Source organism: Myzus persicae, unplaced genomic scaffold (assembly GCF_001856785.1).
Source record: "Myzus persicae strain clone G006 unplaced genomic scaffold, MPER_G0061.0, whole genome shotgun sequence".
In the NCBI taxonomy this organism is placed as follows: domain Eukaryota; kingdom Metazoa; phylum Arthropoda; class Insecta; order Hemiptera; family Aphididae; genus Myzus; species Myzus persicae.
This window is the reverse complement of record NW_019103307.1, coordinates 96,537-116,927: the sequence shown is the minus strand read 5'-3', so window position 1 is coordinate 116,927 and position 20,391 is coordinate 96,537. Positions and strand designations below refer to the sequence as shown.

General features: G+C 30.8%; 1 protein-coding gene across 7 annotated transcripts in view; it reads right to left on the bottom strand.

Annotated features, from left to right (window-relative positions):
• The window catches only part of LOC111034228 (heterogeneous nuclear ribonucleoprotein C-like 3), a 122,641-nt gene that overhangs the window by 42,256 nt on the left and 59,994 nt on the right, over positions 1–20,391 (bottom strand). For all 7 annotated transcript variants that reach the window (XM_022315344.1, XM_022315348.1, XM_022315343.1 and 4 more), the window contains one exon: positions 14,160–14,267. In XM_022315344.1, coding sequence (XP_022171036.1) covers positions 14,160–14,267 — 108 coding nt within the window. The remainder of the gene's footprint in view (positions 1–14,159; positions 14,268–20,391) is intronic.

The window sequence follows — 20,391 nt, the reverse complement described above, 5'->3', positions numbered from 1 at the left end:
GAGTTTGGCCCGCCGCTTGTGATAAATAGACCGACCATCCGACCGGCGCTATATTCTTAGTATTCGCTCGTCGAGGTTGAATACCGTTTTACTTGTCACCGGCAGATATAAACGTCGTCGTTGTCGTATACGTATTGCGAGAAGTCGTCTCTTTTCATTTTCTCTTTAATTTTTTTCTTCTACTCCTCTCTCTCTTGCCTTCTCCACTCCCTCCCCCTCTCACCCACACCACACGTTCTTAGCTCCCCCTCCTTCCCATATACAAACTATTTTTTGTCGAGAAAAACCGCATATATATATATATATAGATTATAGCTTTGAGTATATTTTCGTATCTTGTATTATTAGAATATACTATAATTATTATGATCCAGCACGGCGTTTTCTGTGACAAATTAAATAATGCCAGTGGATCTATACCCTGTCTTAAATTACGTCAAATATAATCTACCCAATAAACATACTTTTGACAAATATTTTACAACAGTTAACAACATTTAACAACCTATAACCCAAAAAATTTCACAATAATTTGGAATAAAAATATTCGTTTTTTGCAAACTGACAAATCTCTGTTTAACCCTTCTTCAAAATGCGAATTTCAAAACATCGTCGCTAGTTGCACCCCAATATGATGGTACTAAGATACAATGTAAATTTAGAATTTTTTCTTATCATAGTTTAGACTGTACGTATTGATAGTCAGTCAGGAAATTTTTTATACATATTTTATAGATGTATACATAAATAAACATTGCTTGACCACTTGGCATTTATAAATTTATAAGAAAACTATAAACTATAACACAGTATGCCGGTTATTTTATGTAAAACAAAAAATAATTTAGAAAATACAACGGTTTTAAATAATTCCGCCAGCTCAGCATTTGTATATATAAGCTATGTGTATCCACTAAACATTTGTCCATATAATTTATATATATATATATTTTGAACAATATATACATATGTATACACGCGGAATGAGCGACGCTGTGATACTCGTTTTTAAGTATAAATATAATAAAATTATTATTTTAATGATGTTATATATTATTTACTATCATTATTATTCCCCCACTACTAATCCACTGCCTTTAATGGGTATATATTATTATTATATTTGAATATAAAGGGTGGTGCTGAAAGTTCTGACCAAACTTTGGCATAACGTTCTGTATGCGATTTATTGCAGAAAATCTCTTGGTCGTTTTTTGTTTGCTTTTTTTCATCTTATTTAAATTAGAAACTTTCTATTCAGTAGCCCCTGTCATATAATATATATAGGTATATATTAATTTTTTTCGCCTACACACAATTTTAAATAAATTATGTCTTAAAGTTGTACAGGATGGAGCTTCTAATAAATAGAAAAAAATCACAATAGTAAGTGAGAGAGGTCCCTTCTCGTTTTTATTCGTTCCGAAACTTCGTTAAAATTTGAAGACGAAACGGAACAAAAAAACAATATTGTTCTACCACGTTATTCAATGCATTTTTTTCGACAACTGTCTTATATCATCTGTAACAGTGTCGCGTAGACCATAGTATAAATTAAGTGATTTTCGAACTAACAATTCTTATTCATAGTCGATATTCACATACGTACCAAAATAAAAGTTTATAGATATGATTCTCATTTCAGGGGAATTAAAAAAATCTTAGTTTTCACTTCTTTAATTTTATTTAGGAGTCCATTCGGAAGGTGTTTAAATACTTTATGAAAAACCTGTAACCTATGTATCTCGAACTCGCACTTCAGTATCACACTATCATCGTCTGGGAAGCATATAATATATGATAATAAGTCCTATTTTATATTAATATATACACATTAAACATAACATAAATATTATTATAAACATACGCGAGACGAACTCGCGGTAGTTACAGCACTCCCGAGCATCGCGCCATTAATAACGACGAGCGGTTGTCAGTTACACGCCGGTAATTATTGTACGGTTGTTATACCGCGGTAGTCTGGCTGACGGGCGGGCGTTATCGTGCCGACGACGTGCCCGAACAACCTCGCGCGCCAAGTCGTCGTAGTCCTCGTCGTATAGTCTCCGGTTGAAGTATATTATATGGTATATAGCGATACGTATATAGTATTATATTATAGAGTATATGTATATTACCCCGATTATAGGTTTAACCCTATATTATGTTTATTGTGTATAATGAGTGTGAGTCGGCAGGACTATAATATTATTATGCTCGTGTATGACACTTGCAGTATATGTATGAATTCACTAGATGATTTTGACGGGATCGAGCACAAGTCAAGTATCAATATGACATTGTATCTTATAGCAAAAACTAGGTATATATCGGTTTTTAAATTCTGGTCCATTTGTGATAATATTATTATCGCTCGAAACCCGAGGATTTTTCAAAAATGAGATTAAAATTGTATTTTATTTGAAACAGAAATAAAAATTTAATTTAATTTAAACTTCTGTATTATACACAGCTATATAAAGAAGTTGTTTTTATAAGTGCGGCATGATCCTCCCTACCACCACCATAGCCCATAGGGTTGAACTCGCAAGGTTTGGTACTGTAATGCTGAGTTCTTCAGCAGCTGCATAATATAATATGCTCGACGAGTTAGTGTCCAGACCATATCATACTAAATAGTATAATTATATATCATATATATGTGTACACATGCCCATCACGCGTCAACGGACCTATTTCATGTAGCGGATGTAATTAAACCTTTAAGCATAAAAAAATCTATACTACACCTACGTCATATTATTATAACCTCACGGTAATAAACTCACCCTTAGTCGTTCAAAATTCTCTGACCACCGAAATCACCTAGTGTTTCGGACCAGCCATGTCTAAGAAGTCCGTGAACCGTAATAATAGTATAATATATGTAAATAACATTTAGGCTGGTGGTACTTCAGATTTTGATACCGGTATCCGGTATTTTTGTAGGTATATCTAGAACAACAGTATATTTCCAACCCAGGAAAATGTAATATTTATTTAAAAAGTTATGTTTATAATAATTACCCACACAACAATTATTACTGTTTAAAAAGAGGGATACAAAATATTTTTTTAACCCAGTGATGAGAAGGGTATCTTTTATAAAAATAAAAAGAGCCATTAAATAGAAAAGGTTCTAGCTCTAGTACAAACTGTTCTAGATCAGAAGTGTATAATCTTTTTGCAGTCGTGCTCCACGTCTACACCGTATACACAATACAGCTTACAAAGTAAGACTACGGAACGTTTACTGTAATTTATTTATATATACTAATGAATACTATAGTATCATCCATTGGTCTAAATTTTTCCATAAATAAACACCGTTTTAGTTGTAAGATCAACATGCTCTAAAAGTCTAAAATATTACATTTCTTACATCGCACACACAGTTCGCAGCTATCGGCGTCCGTGAACTTCTTCTCCTTTTTTTTTATTAGTGTAAACGTTTTATTATATAGAAAATATTATAACAGGTATTTCGTATTTAAGTTTTTGTCTTTTGACAAATATGCGGACAAAAGAGTTCTTCGATATAAATATATTATGGACAAACCATGAATTCATAATTTATATTTTAATACACAAATATACACAAGGTTTTTAGATTGTACATAATATTATTTATATTAGATTATCCAAAAACCTTGACTAATACAAGCATCAGCAGTGCAGCACTTTATGTAGTATCGTGGACGAAATTTTCGTCACGTTGGTGGCACTCAGTTGTCAACGTATGATCAATCGGTGAGCGCTAATATAATACACGATCGGATCCAAGAACTTAAATATTTAACGAAACACAATGATTGCAGTAATCGAACTTCTTTCTCGTATCAAATATTCAAATATTCAAATACACACTGTAAGACTGTGATGGTAGGTAATAATGTACCTACATCCTAAAACCACGATTTGTATTACCATCCGGTAAATGTTCTGTGCGCGAAACACATTTAAAATATTATTTCTAGGAACAGCCAATAAACTTGAATATTATTACTTATAATATTTATTAAAAATCGTGTTTTATAGATTCAGAATCGCATGCCAATGATCTACAACAACTGTAAGTACCACGACATAAACAGGATGATTTTTTAGGTACACTCACCATATTTTTATTTTTGAATCATGCATATATTTAAATATTCAGACATTTAGAATATTTTGAAGTGTAATTAATGATGATATTTTAAGATTTTTCACAATATACACAATTATAACATATAACATCTTGTAATATAAAAAAATTGTCTGAGTTATAAGACTGATTAGTAATTATTACTTATTAGCAATTATTGTATAATGCATGCTTAATAATTGTTATTATTTATTTATTTATTTTATAAATTCAACGGACATAATGTCCTTCAACAAAAAGTATTGGTAGGAAGTGTTTAACAGACTATTAAAAAAAAAGAATATACTAAATAGATTAGGTTTCCAAAACATTAAAAAAATTACAATATCAATAAAAGTAATAGGTAAAATTGACAAAAGAAAAAAATTGTATATCATTATAAAAATCAATTTCTAAATAACAGATAGTTCACCTAAATAAATTATTAAGTAAAATTAGAGCACTAGTTTTGAAGGAATAACGAGACATATAAAAAAAATTAAGTGAGGTGGAAATAATATTGGCTAGTAAAAGAGCTCTAGGGAGGAATGAATTTGCACCAATGTTTGTATTATAGAATGAAATGCTAAACAAATCTAAATTACGAGTGTTATACGAGGAATCTGTAAATTAATTAGGGCTAAGATTTCAGGACAAATAACAAAACCATTTAAAATATCAAAAACGAACATTAAATCAGCTAATTTACGTCTTATATCCAGATAATGAAGTCTTGTAAAATCTTGGAGATGATTTATTGACGAATTCGTTAAAGAATAACCTAAGTAAAGTTATGAGAGGCTTATATTTTTAAAAACTTAAAGTGGACATGAATAAATCACTATTGTAAGTTGAATAATCACTTGACCAGATGAGTGAGCCAATTCGAGAATTGATCTTACCAATGAGTAGTAAAGATTTTTTAAGCAGTTAATATTTTTAAAATCATTCGTATGTCTATTAATGAAGCCAAGTGTCTTGTATGATTTATTATAAGATTTTTTCAAAGTATATTCCTAAATATTTAATGGAGCTTACATTTAAAAGTTGAAAATCAATGATATTATATTGAAAAATGAAAGAATTAATTATAACCTAGCTAGTATTAATTTACACAGAATTTAAAAATTTACATGTTAATATATTATTGATAGTATTTAGTAAAATAACTCAGACACTTTTAGTTCAAATTTCAACTAAAGTATGTCAACAATTTCAGAAAAGTCATCTGATTCACAATCTGCATACAACATGTAGGTTCTCATTTGAAAATCCAATATTTATATCAACACAGGACACTTCTTATAAATTGTGAAAAATCTAAGTATTCAAAAATATCGTCTTAACTACCAACTAATATACTTCAAAATTCTAAAAATTAGAATTGGAATACATTATGCACAATTTAAGCATAAAATGGGGTGAGCATGCCTAAAAACATCACCTTTCATATAATTCAAAAATGCATCATACCTCGGATGTGATTAAGTTCTAACCTTTACTATAATATATGTAATAAGTGTAATATAATATGGTATGGTAATGGTGAACGAATCGCATTATGTAATGCTGATAATATATATTATTGTGGTACGTCGAATATTTATTATTTTTATTTAATTTTTCTTATATTCAAACGACAGCTGCAGTGTAGTGGCACTACAATGTGCGTATAAACGTAAAAGAGCCGAACGGTTTTTCGAAAGCCGTCTGTGAAAAACGAAAGCAAAAAATATGTTTTATGAAAAACGATCTCGTTTCATCGCCGTGTATTATAATACTGCCGTAGGTACCTGTATGTATATGCACATATATAGGTATAGGTACTAATAATAATCTATGTGAAACCTTTTTTTTCCCACCCACCACTCTTTACGTCGCATGCCGCAAATGGGTAGCTGATAAAACGCGTTATTTATAATGTATACAAGCGTGCTTTAATTAATTAACTGCCCCCTGTTTTCTAGTATAATGAAAAGCCTCTCGTCCGAAGTTAAGTAATTAACAAAAAGTATCCTGGCTCATTAGTCAAATAAACCTGACATCTGTACATTTCACACGGTTTGTGTATGTTTTATGTATAGGTATATAATATGCTACGATTTTTTTTATATAGTAGCATCAGTTAGCGAAAGAAAATGGGCAATATTCTTAATGATTTTACGGTGAAAACAATTCATTATTCAACGAGTATTCGCATCGTGCTTTATAATATTATGTTTAAGATTCTGAGCGGAGGGATTCGGAGCGGTATTGCTTCGACAATGATGTAAGTGTATGTGTGTGATTTTGCTTCACACTTCTCTAGAAGCTGTTAAATACAAAAATTCTTCGATCGTTGTTAACTTTGAGTGTGTTTCTGGTAGGTAGCAAATTGAACCTACTGGCCTAGATTTATGGTGGTTTGGTGTTTTAGAAATGAAAAACACTTTTTTACAAATTATGGAAAAAGGCAGAATGTCACGCAAAATAGATTTGTTTTGTGGTTGTAATTCAAAAACAAATAACCACAAGGACTTTTAATTCTCTCCAAATATTTGTGTTAGCATTTTCTATACATTACATAATATTCAAAGTATTTGTGCTACTCATAGAAATTCAAAAAATTTAAAATTAAATTGATTTGATAAAATTTAAATTTACAAAAACTAAGTGTTAACTTCTTTTCTTTAAAGTACTTTAACAGTGTTAATTATCTTGTTATAATTCAAAAAATATTAATCACAGGAACTTTTAACCATTACATATTGTATTTCTATTTTTTATAATACAAAAGGATCGCATTTCTGTTTTCAAAATATTTAAACTAATTTTAAGCTGTTTATACCAAGAATATATTATTTTCACAATTGTATGGTACATCAATATTGATTTAACACTTATTAATAGATAATAATATTACATTAAATAGTATTAGTACACCATTAGTCTTTTAGTCATGTTATTGAGTTGTTGTCTCTAAATTATGGAGAATTTATTAATGTTGGGTAAACAATGATAAAATTCTTAATATTCTTGTAATTTGTAAATTATACTAAACAATTTAATATGTTTTTTAATGTGTTATTTCTGCCATGTTCAGTCATTAGTCATACTTTTCAAAATCCTTTTTCTTTTAACTAGATAAATATTAACTAAATTTCATTGAGACAGTTGAGAAATTCTATGATACGTTTTTTTTCAAATATGTAAGTTAATTTTCCAAACTTTTGAAAGTTTGCGATTTATATCCATTTAACCAAATTTATTACGTTTCTAAGTCAATATAAGATATTCAATTTAAAAAAAAATGTATTTATGCAATTTGAAGTTTATAACAAGAAATTAATATGTTCACTTTTTTAGAAAAATAGTCAACTATTATCTCATTTTTAGATAGGTTAGACTTTTAGAGTATTTTCAAGACATCGAACCATTTGAATTTCATATTTTGAATTTTCCATTTGTTAAGTCTGCAGTCTAAATATAACTTGACCGAAAATACAATGTTTGGTTTCAGTACTTTGGAAGCAGGTCGTAAAACTGTCGAAAATGTTAGGTCACCTAAAATATTATACTATAGGAAGACATTATGTACTGCAGGCGGACCAGTTCCTTCCCCACATGTCACACGCTGCGACTACTACTGCTGCGCCGAATCCCCGAGGTAATACGGCGGAAAGCAAGCACAACTTTTTACCGATATTATGTAAAACATTTTGAATGGAAAACACACACACACAGGTTCTAGCGCATAATAATAAATCTTTTTACCGCTAAAAAAAATAGTGTGGTAAACGATTTATAAACTTTGCAGGACGCGGTGTTCACAACGCGTGTGTAAATAGATTTTTACGGGACTGTGTGTGAACAAGATATTCAGTCGAGATAGGAAACTTCCAAGCACACACATATACTCACACACGTGGCGCTTATCGGTGGAAACTAATCCTCCTCAATTTAATGTTGGCGTGTGCGCTTGGCTATTTATTACATTGTCCGTACACGTGGAATGACTGCAATAATACTCACAACGCACCCACACCTGTCCGCTTGAATTTAGAGGTTAACCAAAAAACATTTTATGGTCTGAAAATTATACTATATAATAATATGTAGGTGTAGTCGAAGTAAAAAAATCGCTATGGAAATGATAATAATAATATGAGTATGATAAAAATAATGTAGTAATTGTGAATTAGTTGTTATTATATTCAAAATATACATAAACATACATAATAAAGTAATGTAAAATGGGTAATAATATGTTGTTCTCTGAAAAAAATGTGTATATCGACTATAGTTCGGTCGTGGAGAAGATTGAGTGCACATTTCGCCTTCGGGCCAACCTGCAGTTGGCACAAACACGGAATGACCATTAAAACGAAATAACGTCATCACGGGAATCACCTTTATCCAGAAAACGACAATCTTGTAAAAAAAAAATAATCAAACACCACTCATTTTCCTTCCTCTGTTGTCTCTCTCTCACTCTTTCTCTCTTTATAATTTACTTTTTCATCTATCAACTTTCTTAATTCTTTAGCGCTATTAGTTCATCATAGAAATTAAAAATATTAAACGTATAATGAACTATAATTTATTGTGTATGTATATGTGCCTATAGTTTGATTTTTTGTGCAGTTATAATAGGTATACACTATATTTTGAACCAATAAAAACAAAAATAACTGAAAGTCTAATTTTCTTTTTTATATTTTAGACACAAAATATATTTTTACTATTAAATTAACTAATTAAAATATGTTTCTCTTAGCTTTATTATTGATACCTATACGGCTATACCTTTAATACGTCCTACATTATTTGAATTTATCTACCGTTATTATTTAATTATGACAAAATTTGTAACACATAGACATATAGAAGCAGAGTTTTCATCTAATGAACTATTTTGAATTTTCTCTCATTCGGACTTATATAATTATACCACTTAATAATAAATGAACTCAGTATTCTAATATCAAAAAGGTTTGACATATACGAAGTAACCCTACATGTTAAATAGCTGTTTATTATTGATTTTTTATGTTAGAAAACTAAATAAATAGTCTTTACATTCTGTAACATTCGTTATTTTTGAGTTTTTACTTTATTGGTAATTCTTTTTTTGCGATAAAAGTCAGGATGCTTATAAGCCGAAAAATTAATCGCTCAATGCGGTTAGCTACGTGGCTACGTACAATCATTTGAGATTTCCAGTGTATCTAAATAAACATAATTGTGAGGCTAGGCAACTGTACAGTTGTTCTGGCTTATAAACTTAAATATCAGTAAAAAATCGCCATATACAAGAATAGAACAGATGTGTACCAACTCCTTATAATATATAATAGTCCTTTCGATAGTTCCTTCAACCATATATAGTATACTATACCAACCTACTTAACTGATTTATAGTAGAGGCGGTACTAAGAAAGCCGATTATACAATGTATATATATATTATAAGTCAATCGATTTATTGTTAATATTTTGTCAAACGATGTGCGCTACTGTTTCAGGTAACTTGGCTAGTAACTAACTAGTAACATTTTACCAAGCTAGGTCTATACTTGGGCTATAAATTATAATTAACAATTAACTATAACTATAGTTGGTTTGTAATTTGTGTACCCTATACATAGTCTTATGTTATGATATCCTTGAACGTATTTCACGAATGTTTTTTATTTTAAATATGTACAATTTATATAGTAAACTTTTACTATTAACAATATTATTATTATTATTATATAAACAATTATGAAGTTATATACACGACAGGCACATTACACAAATAGCGTATAGTTTATAGTCATATGCATATTTTTGACACTCGACCCGTATATGAAAATAATATACGTGTGTGACAGTTTGAAAAGTTTTCTCGAAAAACCGCAAGTCGATCTAGATAAAATACACGTTTGTTTGTTTGATTTTTTTTTTTTTGTTATTTAGTGTCATACACACGCAATCCCACGAGAGCAATTGAAAAGCGCTCCATTCGTGTGTTGAATCGGCGAGACGGGTCCGAGGTAGACGGAGTGGGAAGAAAAAAGCGCAATATAATTTGCAGCGATGTCAAAACGAACAAAATTATCTTCGGATACTTTCTAGGCACTTTGTTGCCGTACCCGCCCACGGCGCCCACCCACTCACCGATTCTCTGCTCGCACTGCACGCCGCGTCCGACTACCCCGTAGAATATTATAATACGCGCGTTTGTACGTATCTATTTATGCGAAGGTTGTGAGGAGGAGGCGTGGACGGACGGTGAGTCGTAACGACTTTTGAAACTTTGAATCGTTTCTGTCATGCACAACGCCAAACTGTTTAAATTCTCACGGGCGCCGCACGGCCCGTGCCTGGTGTTCTCTCGTGCGCCATTCACATACGCATAGGTATTGTGTATATATATATATATAGGTGCGGCAAAGAGACAGAGAAAGAAAAAAATTAAATCGTTTTTCTTTCTTTTTAACGTTTTTCTACACCCTCGTCCCTCCTTCCCACACTCATACACACACGCACAACAGATATGATATCGCGTGCAGCGCACCGCACACTTCGTCTGTCTTATCGCGAATACAACACGAAATTTAATCCCGTCCAATATTCATCCGGAAACGGTTTCGCGGCCGCGCTATATGTGCATATATTAATATACATAATATAATACACCATCCTCTACCCCCAGTGGTGGAAGGGGATTGCGAGGTGCTCGCGGGATTATATTGCGCCCGTCGAGGCCGAACAATCGTTGTCCTATAAAGGGACCGGATCGAACGGCGGAGGGCGCAGTAAAAAAAGAATTACGATTTTATTATACCGTCTCCCGAGTGCACGTATATATACCTACGTATAAAAAATGCCCGTTTATTATATGCACATATATAGTGTATATACATACTGCAATATGCATGAAATTGCGGGTTTGCCGAAAGGTTCTCGACGGCCGCTAATAGAAAAGAATATAAGACGCACGCGGGATGGCAGGGTTTTTTTGGGGTCGAATGAAGGGGTGCTGAGGGGGTGCCGGCGTCTTGAGGTGTGAAAAAGGTGAGAACAAATGAATAATAAAACGACGGAGTCGCGCGTTCGAAAGGCGGCGTGAATAATGTACCGATATGGCGATATATCTTTCGTGCACGCGCACGCGTATTGTGGGTATACCGGCTGTTACGGGAGTAGACATCTCGGCGGGCTTTCTGAGGAGTATTTGGTATCGTAATGACTTTAGATTGTACTATGTATAATGCATTCGAAAAAAATTGGCCGTCGAGAGCGGAGCTTGGGACCGAGATAGGTTACGACTGAAAATAATAGTTATCGATTCTATGTCAGGGCGATAGACCTGTGTCCTTCGTAATATTAATACAATAATAAAGTTGCGGTCGTCAACGCCAATAACAACCGCGAGAGACGTCTCACTAAACGTCAATTATATGATTACAATAATTCAAGGAAGATTTTCTTTTTCTAGACAGGATTTTCTCGTACATGGATTTTCAACGAATCATATTGAAATGAAACTCAGTACTGGCCCAGCGCAATCTGATAATAATAAATATTTGATAGGCATTTAATTGGTACTAAGTCGTAACGAGTAATAACAGTTTTGAAATAATTATTAAATAGTCTTGTCTCTCCAAAACAACACTTGAATGTGATAAATTATTATTTTAGAGGACTTGACAGTCCCCGTCTTAAGGTATGTGGTTTTTTTATTGTTCCAAGGCCATATGTTAACACAGCATGAAAAAACTACATCATTATAAAGACAATACTTTCCTCGCTATTCACTCACAATCAAAAACTAAAAAATGTTTACTAAACCAACAGTCTTGAGTCTCTTAATATTATTATTTATTTCTACCTAGTTCATAAATAATCTTATTGTGCTTCAGTTATTTCACTCTCAAATGTGAGCAACTCGAAAGTTTCTAATCTTGTCCAAATTTATAAAATATGAAGGATATGTCCTACTCACTTAAATTTAGCCCATTGTTATGTAGGTACTTATACAACTATAATAACTTTTTATAATTATGTATTTTCACATTCGTTACTCTGCTGCCTTGTTCCCAAATTGTTTAATTTTGTTGGCTGACTATTTAGAACCACTCGGGTTTGGACGGGATAACGTCACCACAGCCCCAACCGAGGAAAATTTGACTTTCCCAGCAAACTGGTAAATCAGGTCAATTGCAAGAATCATCAAATTCAAGTTCTCACAAGAATTTAATAATAAATATCCGAGCAAACAAAAAATACAAAACTATTCAGGGAGGGCAGGGTATTGTAGGTACGTTATAAATATCACCCTATCCGCTGACTCCTATTATAAAATGAACTTAATTTAGTTATTAGGTAGGTATTTATTATAGACTGCAATTTTAATATTATAGGAACAGTATATAATATACCTATACAGTTATTATGTACATATTATACATAAATATATAATAATTCTCTCTAAGGTTTCCTCGAAGAATAGAAGCCCCTCGTATAATATACGATGGTACTTAGAGTTATTTGCCAAGCATCATTTTTTTTTTTTATATGAATCCCTATAAATTATGTATTTATGTTGCATATCATAGTATGTATTGTTCGGAAGTTTATGTGTTCGACAACGATAATAATTAAAATATGTGAAATATCTACCTACTTCAAAATAAAATAAAATATGTACGTTAATTGTTAAAAAATATAGATAGGTAACTGCATGGTCACCGCGGGTAAGACGTGTAAACGTTTTGCAGTTAATTGTTTGTTCTTAAAGTGGAATTACATATTTGTATTTACTAAATATTTTATAGAAAATCAGTTATTCTCATACTATATATTATAGTAACTGAGTAAGAAACATGTTATTTCATATCCATCACCAACGATATTTAAGACTTCAAATAAAGATAATAACATAATATATCACACATAACACGATCGACTTTATAATACGTTTTTCGATTTTGGAAATTACAATTACAGATTACTAACTTTTGGGTTTTTTTCACCCGTATATTTATTACATATCAACGTTCCTGTGAACCGTGTTGACTCATAAAATATATTTTGGTTTAGCTATTTTAAGACTAATCAACTCATCGATTTTCCGTCATAATATGGTGTTGATAAAAAAAAAGTACTCTGGTGATGGCCTGGGGAGTTAACAATTATGTCCATAATTTCATCACTACACTTACTTACGAACAATAATTACCACCCCTGCAGTAGGTCGTATGTTAATGGAAAAATTAATATTATCTCTGAAAGCATTAAAATTATATTACAAATTTAAAATAATATTATATTTATTCTCGAAAAAATGGCTTATAATAATTACCTACATTTTAATAATACACTCAAATCGTTTTAGCCAAAATTTTAACCAAAACGTCCTCTAAAAATAGAGATTATAGAATATTATACAAGGTTATTGAAAACGAATCATTCGATGATGCTTTGCCCCAGGCTTCTTATTGGTCGCCAGCTGATCTTACGCCATGATGTGACTATTTATTTTTGGGATATTAAGATACTGCAGTGTACGTACCACCGGTATGTTATCATTAACCACTGCGGCATAGGAGCTAAAATATTAACGGAGTCAATGATTACAACAGATATGCATGGAATGAATTCAAGTTCCGACCATAGATTTTGTTCGAATGACCAAGGGGTGACCCATATGGCACATTTAGAACATATTTTATAGGTAACGCTAAATAAATTTGAAATATCATTCTGTTAGGTATTTTAATGTAGATATCATCATATCCACATATTAGGTACTCTAAACTTAAAAACTAATCATATCCGAGCATTTGATATTGGATTAATCATTTTAAATAATCCTGTACTCATTGATTGTATTAACTAATATAATTATATATTATAGACATAAATACATAACTAAATGTAAATAGACGAAAAAAATTGTTACAGAAATAATAATAATGATGACGATAAAACAAAAACTGACGACTATGACATGCTACTCGAACAATACGTTTATAGGTGATATTTTAATACATCGTAATAATTACCCAATGTTTGTCCCAAAACGGTCCGGGCATCTTCTCCGACACAGGCGCTGCGAGCGTCAAAGGGATTAGTGAACTGAACGAAAGCAAATCCTTTGTGCATCGATATACCTGAAACACGAACGAAAACGTATTGTAACAATGACGACGACGACGACGATGATGATGATAATAATAATAATAATAATAATAATAACGATATTATAACGTTAATTAAGATCAGGTGATGATGGTCGGGGGCTGTAGTAGGCGCACCCGTCTCCTGCTTCTTCTACTCGCCCCCACACTCAACCACTCTCCTCTTCGCAGAGCGGCGGAATCGTAGTAAACCTTTCAGTCGATTACCGTGCATATCGTTTTAATATTATTATAACATTTTATATAAATACCGTGAGCAATAGTTGTTACATTATTAATATTGGCATTGTTTACCTGCCGGCGAAATATATTTATATGTATACAATATGCTCGCGCGTGTCTTTCAAAGGAAAACTATGCATACACTTTAATACAATAATAATATTAATAATATACATATTATTATTATTATTATTATTATTATTATAACTGTTCGAGAAAAGGATCCAAAGAGAGATCGTTTCGATTCGGAATAGCTGTTTAGCATCGAGAAGCGCGTTTCGTAGAAACGCGTATCGCCTGTTCGGAGAAACATACCGCTTAAGTTATTTTGACCTAAAATACTATCAGAACGATTCAATTACACATCGTGTGCATATCGTCATGATTATAATATATTTCTAGACAATTTTATGTCTGCAGTGTTTATTATTATCTGCAGGTACGAGACATTTTTTATAAGCGTTCGTATCCTTTTTTCAGACATCGTCGTCATTTCCATGAAATGACAAAAATTTTAAACAAAAATTTCTAGACGAAATTCAACGAAACGTAATTGAATAAAATACGATATTCGAAGATAACAATATAATACGTATAACAAACAATATGCATTATACGAGATAACAATATCTAATGGAAAGTCGTATCTATTATAATAAGCGTTCTTATAATAGGCATGTTTAGGGCACTCGGTCACTGTAACCTAAGTGGGGAGCTATTTTTTTAACCCACGACCCCCAAAATGTATTTATTTCGACGAGGAGATCTCCTGCCGACATTACATAAGTATAATATAATATAAAATACTTTTTCTTTGGTTTTAAATTATTGGCCCTTGATTAAAAATTCTCGACCCACACGTCTTACACCACTGCTCAAATCCGCAGTGGCATAGTACTACCGTTCGTGTAGTTGTTCCACTACAATACTAACTCTGAGCACCAAGTCATTTTACAAATAATAACTAGTATCTAACTATAGTAACTTCAAATTTCAATAATACTGATTTGAAACTTGAATGAAAAAAAATTAAAAAATTACAACAATTCATACATTTTGTAAAAATATTTGACCAATATTTATTGGTATTAAATTTGTGTTGTGGGTGTTTTTTGCTAACAAGTACATTTTTCAACTAGGTATAAGACTTTCGTCCACTGCTAAGTATGCTCGTCACCATGAGTACATTATAGTATAAGATAGTTTTCGTACTGGAATTACAAAAGAATAAAAACCGGACCTGCTTTGCGGACACTCTTCCGTCTTATAGCAGTCTCTATAATTATTATATTTAGGCTCTCATACACCACTTTCACATTCTTGCCTTCACGTATCCGACGGACCTGAGGAAAAGATTTTTGTCACCCTGTCAATTTGTCATCCCTTGAAATACGTATACATATATTGATATATTATACGTTATTACCTATTAAGTTATATATTTTTTTGTTATAAGTATTATTTCGTTATTAGAAAACTTTAATTTGAGTGCTTTGATGGGCCCACTCTACATAGGTTGACAAAATATATGTTCGTTTAATATTGTGTATATATTAGATAGTTATTGTGCCTACGTTTGAGACTTGAGGGTATACGAATGTACAATAATTGTTTGTATTCTTTTTGAAAAATATCAGATACAGAAGTCATTCATGTTAAGAAAAATATTTATTTATGTATCTTTATATATATAATTCTACTGTACGTGTGTATGTCACTGAACTCCTAAACGGCTGGGCCGATTTGAATGATTTTTTTGTATGCGTTTGAGTGACGCCCTAGGTGGTTTAGATTCACCATTGGACTCGATAGGTCAGACCCGGGGAGTTGCTCAAACATAGATTTTAAGATTTACGAAGGAAATATTTGTCTATATACGGTTGCTATTGGTTATAGGAGAAATTCAAATATATTTAGTAGAAATTGGTATTTTTTTTGTTTATTGGTTGCCTGCAGTGGTTCAACGGGCAGATTATATATAAGCATGCATAGGTACAATTGAATTTTCGCACATTGTCTACCTTGGTGGCTAAGTTGTACTTATAGCCGCTTTATCGAAGTGTAAAAATAAAAATAAAACCTATTATTTATATGAAGTACTCACCAAGCGGGGAACGCAATCCACAACAGGTAAGCATAATATACTGCTCGCATTATCACCGTTGAGTCTCATATGGAGTTGGCAATTTTAACGGACAACAAAGTGCACGGGATCAGCTAGTATATATATATTTTAAAAAACCTTATCTGATGTGAAACATTGAAATACAACATAATAAGAGGCAAAATTTAGTACTGGAGGGCCTAAGTTTAATACAACAATACGATTTGTGTATTAAAATTTAAAACATTCTCAATTAAACTCAACAAAATTAAATGTTCAGGAATTTTAGGCAAGACTCATAATAATTTATTTTGTTTGACTACCAATTGTAATTATATCACTTATATGTTATAAGTCATATGATATCATAATTTTACGCAAAACAAAATGAAAACTGAAGTGTTATAAAATTGTGTTTTTTTTTTTTAATAAATTAGTAATATTATTTTATTACACCTGTTATAATACTATAGAAAAAATATAGAAAAAATAATAATAAAAATAAAAAACAAATGTTTAACGTGAGGTTATGCTGCTGAAATATCTTGAAAATGAAAGTGCCGGAAGGGATATTGTACAGAGGAAAAGAACAAATAGCTGACTCAAACAGCAATAAGGACTGGTGGGTGACGGCCGCCGAAGGGTAGGTATAAATACACACGACCAAACAACGTGCATGCATTTGAAATGGGAAAAACAAGCAAAAAAATATGATATCAAAAGACTTCTGAGGAATAATAATAATAGTAATAATAAACGTTTTGACAAAATGAAAAAAATAAAAACTTTTTGATAGTGTTGTGGCCGTTGAAATAATATATACATACCTAGCCAGCCACTTTGTGATTTGGTGTCATTAACAGCATATTTTCGTATTATATTTAAACATTAAACGTATACGTAAAATATATACTATAATTAACAGCAATCTCAGCCGTCCTCAGGTCATATAAACACATAATATTGTGAATAATGTATTATAATACTATATGTAGGTAATAGGTATTAAATATTTTTAGTAAAATTCTTTTGTGCACTCGTTTTCAAGTGCATTGTGCCCTTTTCCTATATGGTATCTCTATTAAATTTTAAATGTTAATCAGTAATATAATACTGTGCACTAATTAAAATATTCGAATCGGGAGTTAAAGGGAGCCCTTTGCCGTCAATGACTTTACCAAAAATGTTCAAAGAGATAGTTATTATATTTTATATATTTGGATTACGTACGCAATACGTGCCACAATAATAATTAGTTCAACAATATAGGCACAGCTTACCATAAGTTACTTATATGACTAATATTTCAGTTTACAATGTATAGTAGGACCACATTCCTATGACCACTCATATTAAGGAGTTATCTATAACTAATAAACAATAATCGTAGTACACTATAACCTAACATATGATACATATCCCAACAATCTAAACATATGATTAGTGTAGTATACACTATCATAGATACCCTTCTGCTGAAATGTATGGTTATTGATATTAATTTTTTAATTATTTACTTTTTGTATAATATTACCGGCTATCTATTATTAATATTAATATGGCCTACTCCAATAGATTTTATGAATGTTTTAATACAATGATATGATTAAAAATTGATTAATTCAATTTTAAACTGTTAAACAAATTAATTGTGTAAAAAAAATTTATAGGTAGGTATTAGGTATCTATATATTACGTAATAAGTACAATAAACTATAAAGTACCTAATTATTAACTTTCATATAGATTTTTATTGATAACAGACATGTGCGCTAACTCTTTTGGCATAATTTTAATTTCTAATGTTCTCGTTTCAGTAATAACTAATTATTGATTAGTTCAGATTTCACAAAAACACTGTTCAGTGACAGCTTATAGAATGTGCTATAAAATGTTAACTCGTTTAAGGTAAAAGCATAAGACCCAAACATTTTCAGTTTCATGAAGTAGTCTATAAATCCTAATATTCATTAGTAAAACCTAAGGATAAAGTTGGAATTGGAAAATAATTAAAGGACATTCAAGGTTACATATCTATATAACAATCTAATATATTAGGTATATAGGAACCTACAAATTATAATACAAATGGCATTTTATTTGATATATGTACTGTATAATTATTATTTATATAATTGTCTTATAATTATTTTACAAATTATAATTAATACATTAATGGTCCAATCTGTGTTTTATAGAATATATTTTAAATGTATATATTATATTATATATACGTCTGGAATGACTAATAATAATATTACCTAAAAATGATCGATCGTTAATCTTTTGGTTAATACATCTATTTTTACCTTTCAAAATTAAATGTGTAGTATTTGAAAAAATATATTTAATACATTAATTGGATAAAACGCTCGTTAATTAGATTTTTACAAAATAATTAAAAATATAACATTTTCCTTTCTTAATTAATTTTTAATTCAATTCAATTAAATTGTTAAATTCATAATTTTAACAAGAGACAGTTATTCGTCTTTGGGCTGTCTTATATTTTCCCTACTCCAAATAATTAATGTGAAAAAAAAATACTGAAATGTCAATAATAATTGTATTTTTAATGCTAAACGGTTTTAATGCCTATACCCACATTTTAATAATAATTTTTTTTTAATTCACGAAAAATAAAAACTTTTTGATTAAATAAAAACGAGATAAACCTTGTACAGGTATTTAAAGTTGTAAGTTGTACCTATAGTATTATGTTTTTACAACTTTTTCTAGCAGATTGTGATCAAGCCATACTCAAAAATCTGAGGGGTTCAAGATTCAGTGAAAAACGTTTGTTATTAATTTACCACAGCTTATTTATCATGAATATTCTAATGATCAATGTCCATGACCTAGGTACGTAAGGTTAGGGATAATAGAATTAACCTTGAACATTTTTCACCTGCCTAAAATGCGTTTTCTAACCTAACCCAAACACATATACACATAAACGGTAGGTATAATATCAAACGACTGCGGACTACCTCGATGACCATTTCACATCGCGCTCAGAATCTAATAAATGATGAACGCACATAATGTTAAGATAATTTAACTGTACGTTGTGATTTTATCGACACAAATAGCTATTATACGCCACACAACGTATAATATAATATTATGTCCAGACGCACAAAGACGTCGATGGCAAAACAAATAATTGAAAAATAAAACCTTTGTCTATGGTCTAAAAGCAAAATGATAATTAGATCATAATAATATACAAATTACAAACATCTATAACAGTGGCGTCTAATTCTATTGTATTTAAATTCATTACCCACCCAACAGATAATAATATAATATATTATAATATACACATATATATATATATATATATATATATATAACATAGAAGTACCTATCGACATAATGCGTATATATATGTGCTTATATGTTTGAATAATATAGGTAATCGCATAAGCCAATCGAGGCTTTTGTAAAACCGTTTACCGTGTATAATATTATTATAGACGGGTCTCTACTTTAGCTATAGATAAGTATATTATTTACTTGAAATAATTAAAGTCTGGGGGTAACTCACTAAACTTGTTTCATATTTCTGTTATATGTACTAACTGAAAAATGTCTACGTTTTGAACCAACCATTACAATAATGTATTATTATTTATTAATTATTTTATTGCTTTTAAGTTCACACCGAGCTCAAAGATAATCAAGTCTCATTTTTTAGTTTTTCTTTTTAATCCACCTCCAAATTTCAATCAGCATTTTATTTTGTTTCACTACAAAAAACACCATATA